The sequence below is a fragment of the Ylistrum balloti genome, unplaced genomic scaffold (genome assembly GCF_031769215.1).
Source record: "Ylistrum balloti isolate Yb309-2 unplaced genomic scaffold, AGI_CSIRO_Ybal_v1 Utg369972, whole genome shotgun sequence".
NCBI lineage: Eukaryota > Metazoa > Mollusca > Bivalvia > Pectinida > Pectinidae > Ylistrum > Ylistrum balloti.
In genome coordinates, this window is record NW_026782064.1 from 865001 (window position 1) to 870400 (window position 5400).

General features: G+C 32.0%; 1 protein-coding gene across 1 annotated transcript; it reads left to right on the top strand.

Moving 5' to 3' along the window:
- Window positions 1-864: 864 nt before the first annotated feature.
- LOC132547722 (uncharacterized) lies at window positions 865-5056 on the top strand. Its single transcript, XM_060211527.1, has 2 exons — window positions 865-870; window positions 4208-5056. Exons 1-2 carry the CDS (start codon window positions 865-867, stop codon window positions 5054-5056), a joined length of 855 nt encoding a protein of 284 aa, XP_060067510.1.
- The last annotated feature ends 344 nt before the right edge of the window (window positions 5057-5400 follow it).

A 5400-nucleotide genomic window follows, 5' to 3' on the forward strand; every position in this document is an offset into this window, starting at 1 on the left:
CTTAATGTTGGACGTAAAATAGGTAGGCGCGCTTTATCAACATCTTTAATATGTTGCTTACGTAAACCCTGATCTTTGTTTTCCCTTGTACCAAGCTACTACACTGGTATGCTCTATTACGAAGGTGTCATAACATTATATTTCTTTTTAAAATTTTCCCTGTAAATAATTTGTCCACTTTCTCATCTATATCAAACTTATTTCGGCTAATTTTGGTTTGCTTAGTCTCCCCCTCGCCCTCGGTTTTAACACTTTAGACCCTGTCAGCTGTCAGCTCTGACAATTTCTTGAAAATTGCATTAAAACGTGTTTATTTACTTGTGTATATTATGTGCAATCCTTTCTTTAGCGCGTCATCTTGTAATATTTGTACGCGTGATTTCTTTCCGGTTATATTGTTATTTTAATCAAAGGTCATTCACATTAAGGTCGATTATAGCTTTGACCAGTTGGACTTGTGTTTATATTATGAGATAGGGACGGGCCTTCTGATCTGCTTTTGCCGTTTGATGCATGTAACGTACACACGGAAGAAGGGAGATAACCTAGTCTATGACTACCAGACGCACCAAATGACCTAAATAATGTGATCTGTCAGAGGCAAACCAGAATGACCTTAACTAGTGTTGGGAAATAATTAGACGATTACATTGGTAAAAAAGAATTATTTATTGTTAGGAATCACATAATCATTACAATCAAATTCTTGGTAGCCAAAGCAGCACAACATCCGGTTAAACATAGTGAGATTTTAGACATGGTATATAGACCATTATAGACCAACAAAGAAAGTTTTCTAAGATAACATATACAGACACTACAGACCGGTCAATTATTGAGAGATGTTTTATAAAATTTCAGAAAATGAAGGTATGTCAATATCATAGAGATTACTAATACAATCTATAGACACTAGAGACAGGTAAAATATTAAAGTAATTACTACAATATATAGACACTAAAGGAAGGTAAAACATTATAGATGTTACTACAATATATAGACACTAAAGGCAGGTAAAACATTATAGATGTTACTACAATATATAGACACTAAAGGCAGGTAAAACATTATAGAGATTACTACAATATATAGACACTAAAGGCAGGTAAAACATTATAGAGATTACTACAATAAATAGACACTAAAGGTAGGTAAAACATTATAGATGTTACTACAATATATAGACACTAAAGGTAGGTAAAACATTATAGATGTTACTACAATATATAGACACTAAAGGCAGGTAAAACATTATAGAGATTACTAATACAATATATAGACACTAAAGGCAGGTAAACATTATAGAGATTACTACAATATATAGACACTAGAGACAGGTAAAACATTATAGATAATACTAATACAATATATAGACACTAAAGGTAGGTAAAACATTATAGATGTTACTACAATATATAGACACTAAAGGCAGGTAAAACATTATAGATGTTACTACAATATATAGACACTAAAGGCAGGTAAAACATTATAGATGATTACTACAATATATAGACACTAAGGTAGGTAAATTAAAACATTATAGAGATTACTACAATATATAGACACTAAAGGCAGGTAAAACATTATAGATGTTACTACAATATATATAGGCAGGTAAAACATTATAGAGATTACTACAATATATAGACACTAGGCAGGTAAAACATTATAGAGATTACTACAATATATAGACACTAAAGGTAGGTAAAACATTATAGATGTTACTACAATATATAGACACTAAAGGCAGGTAAAACATTATAGATGTTACTACAATATATAGACACTAAAGGCAGGTAAAACATTATAGAGATTACTAATACAATATATAGACACTAAAGGCAGGTAAAACATTATAGAGATTACTAATACAATATATAGACACTAAAGGTAGGTAAAACATTATAGATGTTACTACAATATATAGACACTAAAGGTAGGTAAAACATTATAGATGTTACTACAATATATAGACACTAAAGGCAGGTAAAACATTATAGATGTTACTACAATATATAGACACTAAAGGTAGGTAAAACATTATAGATGTTACTACAATATATAGACACTAGAGACAGGTAAAACATTATAGAGATTACTACAATATATAGACACTAGAGACAGGTAAAACATTATAGAGATTACTACAATATATAGACACTAAAGGTAGGTAAAACATTATAGATGATTACTACAATATATAGACACTAAAGGCAGGTAAAACATTATAGAGATTACTACAATATATAGACACTAGAGACAGGTAAAACATTATAGATACAATATATACTAATACAATATATAGACACTAAAGACAGGTAAAACATTATAGATGTTACTACAATATATAGACACTAAAGGCAGGTAAAACATTATAGAGATTACTACAATATATAGACACTAAAGGTAGGTAAAACATTATAGATGTTACTACAATATATAGTGACTAAAGGTAGGTAAAACATTATAGATGTTACTACAATATATAGACACTAAAGGCAGGTAAAACATTATAGAGATTACAATATATACAATAAATACTACAATATATAAAGGTAGGTAAAACATTATAGATGTTACTACAATATATAGACACTAAAGGTAGGTAAAACATTATAGATGTTAACATTATAGATGTTACTACAATATATAGACACTAGAGACAGGTAAAACATTATAGATAATACTAATACAATATATAGACACTAAAGGTAGGTAAAACATTATAGATGTTACTACAATATATAGACACTAAAGGCAGGTAAAACATTATAGAGATTACTAATACAATATATAGACACTAAAGGCAGGTAAACATTATAGATATTACTACAATATATAGACACTAAAGGCAGGTAAAACATTATAGAGATTACTACAATATATAGACACTAGAGACAGGTAAAACATTATAGAGATTACTACAATATATAGACACTAGAGACAGGTAAAACATTATAGAGATTACTACAAAATATATACACTAGAGACAGGTAAAACATTATAGAGATTACTACAATATATAGACACTAGAGACAGGTAAAACATTATAGATATTACTACAATATATAGACACTAAAGGCAGGTAAAACATTAAAGTGATTACTACAATATATAGACACTAAAGGTAGGTAAAACATTATAGATATTACTACAATATATAGACACTAAAGGCAGGTAAAACATTATAGAGATTACTACAATATATAGACACTAGAGACAGGTAAAACATTATAGAGAATATTACAATATATAGACACTAGAGACAGGTAAAACATTATAGAGATTACTACAATATATAGACACTAGAAACAGGTAAAACATTATAGAGATTACTACAATATATAGACACTAAAGGCAGGTAAAACATTATAGAGATTACTACAATATATAGACACTAGAAGGCAGGTAAAACTACAATATATAGACACTAAAGCAGGTAAAACATTAAAGTGATTACTACAATATATAGACACTAATGGTAGGTAAAACATTATAGAGATTACTACAATATATAGACACTAAAGGTGGGTAAAACATTATAGAGTTTACTACAATATATAGACACTAAAGGCAGGTAAAACATTATAGAGATTACAATATATACAATATATAGACACAATATATAGAAACAGGTAAAATATCATAGAGATTACTACAATATATAGACACTAAAGGTAGGTAAAACATTATAGAGATTACTACAATAAATAGACACTAGAGGCAGGTAAACATTATAGAGATTACTACAATATATAGACACTAGTGGTGGGTAAAACATTATAGATAATACTAATACAATATATAGACACTAAAGGTAGGTAAAACATTATAGAGATTACTACAATATATAGACACTAGAGGTGGAGATTACTACAATATAAAATATCGTATACAATATATGTAATATTGGCCAAGGTGGGTAAAACATTAAAGATTACTACAATATATAGACACTAGAGACAGGTAAAACATTATAGAGATTACTACAATATATAGACACTAAAGGCAGGTAAAACATTATAGAGATTACTACAATATATAGACACTAGAAACAGGTAAAATATCATAGAGATTACTACAATATATAGACACTAAAGGTAGGTAAAACATTATAGAGATTACTACAATAAATAGACACTAGAGGCAGGTAAACATTATGGCACAAGCTATAGATAATACTAATACATATGACACTAAAGGTAGGACAGGTATCAATACGGACACAGCTATTTTGGCACCAAGCTAACATGTGGAGGACAGTATCAAACGGACACAGCTATTTGTGGCACCAAGCTAACATGTGGAGGACAGTATCAAACGGACACAGCTATTGGTGGCACCAAGCTAACATGTGGAGGACAGTATCAAACGGACACAGCTATTTGTGACACCAAGCTAACATGTGGAGGACAGTATCAAACGGACACAGCTATTTGTGGCACCAAGCTAACATGTGGAGGACAGTATCAAACGGACAAAGCTATTTGTGGCACCAAGCTAACATGTGGAGGACAGTATCAAACGGACACAGCTATTGGTGGCACCAAGCTAACATGTGGAGGACAGTATCAAACGGACACAGCTATTTGTGGCACCAAGCTAACATGTGGAGGACAGTATCAAACGGACACAGCTATTTGTGGCACCAAGCTAACATGTGGAGGACAGTATCAAACGGACACAGCTATTTGTGGCACTAAGCTTACATGTGGAGGACAGTATCAAACGGACACAGCTATTGGTGGCACCAAGCTAACATGTGGAGGACAGTATCAAACGGACACAGCTATTTGTGGCACCAAGCTAACATGTGGAGGACAGTATCAAACGGACAAAGCTATTTGTGGCACTAAGCTTACATGTGGAGGACAGTATCAAACGGACAAAGCTATTTGTGGCACCAAGTTAACATGTGGAGGACAGTATCAAACGGACAAAGCTATTTGTGGCACTAAGCTTACATGTGGAGGACAGTATCAAACGGACAAAGCTATTTGTGGCACCAAGTTAACATGTGGAGGACAGTATCAAACGGACAAAGCTATTTTGTGACACCAAGCTAACATGTGGAGGACAGTATCAAACGGACAAAGCTATTTGTGGCACCAAGTTAACATGTGGAGGACAGTATCAAACGGACAAAGCTATTTTGTGACACCAAGCTAACATGTGGAGGACAGTATCAAACGGACAAAGCTATTTGTGGCACCAAGTTAACATGTGGAGGACAGTATCAAACGGACACAGCTATTTGTGACACCAAGCTAACATGTGGAGGACAATATCAAACGGACACAGCTATTTTGTGGCGCCATTTTTGATGACGACATCACATTTGACAATAATTACAAACTAAGATAAGAGACTTATTATGTTATTAATTTTATTGCTGATAC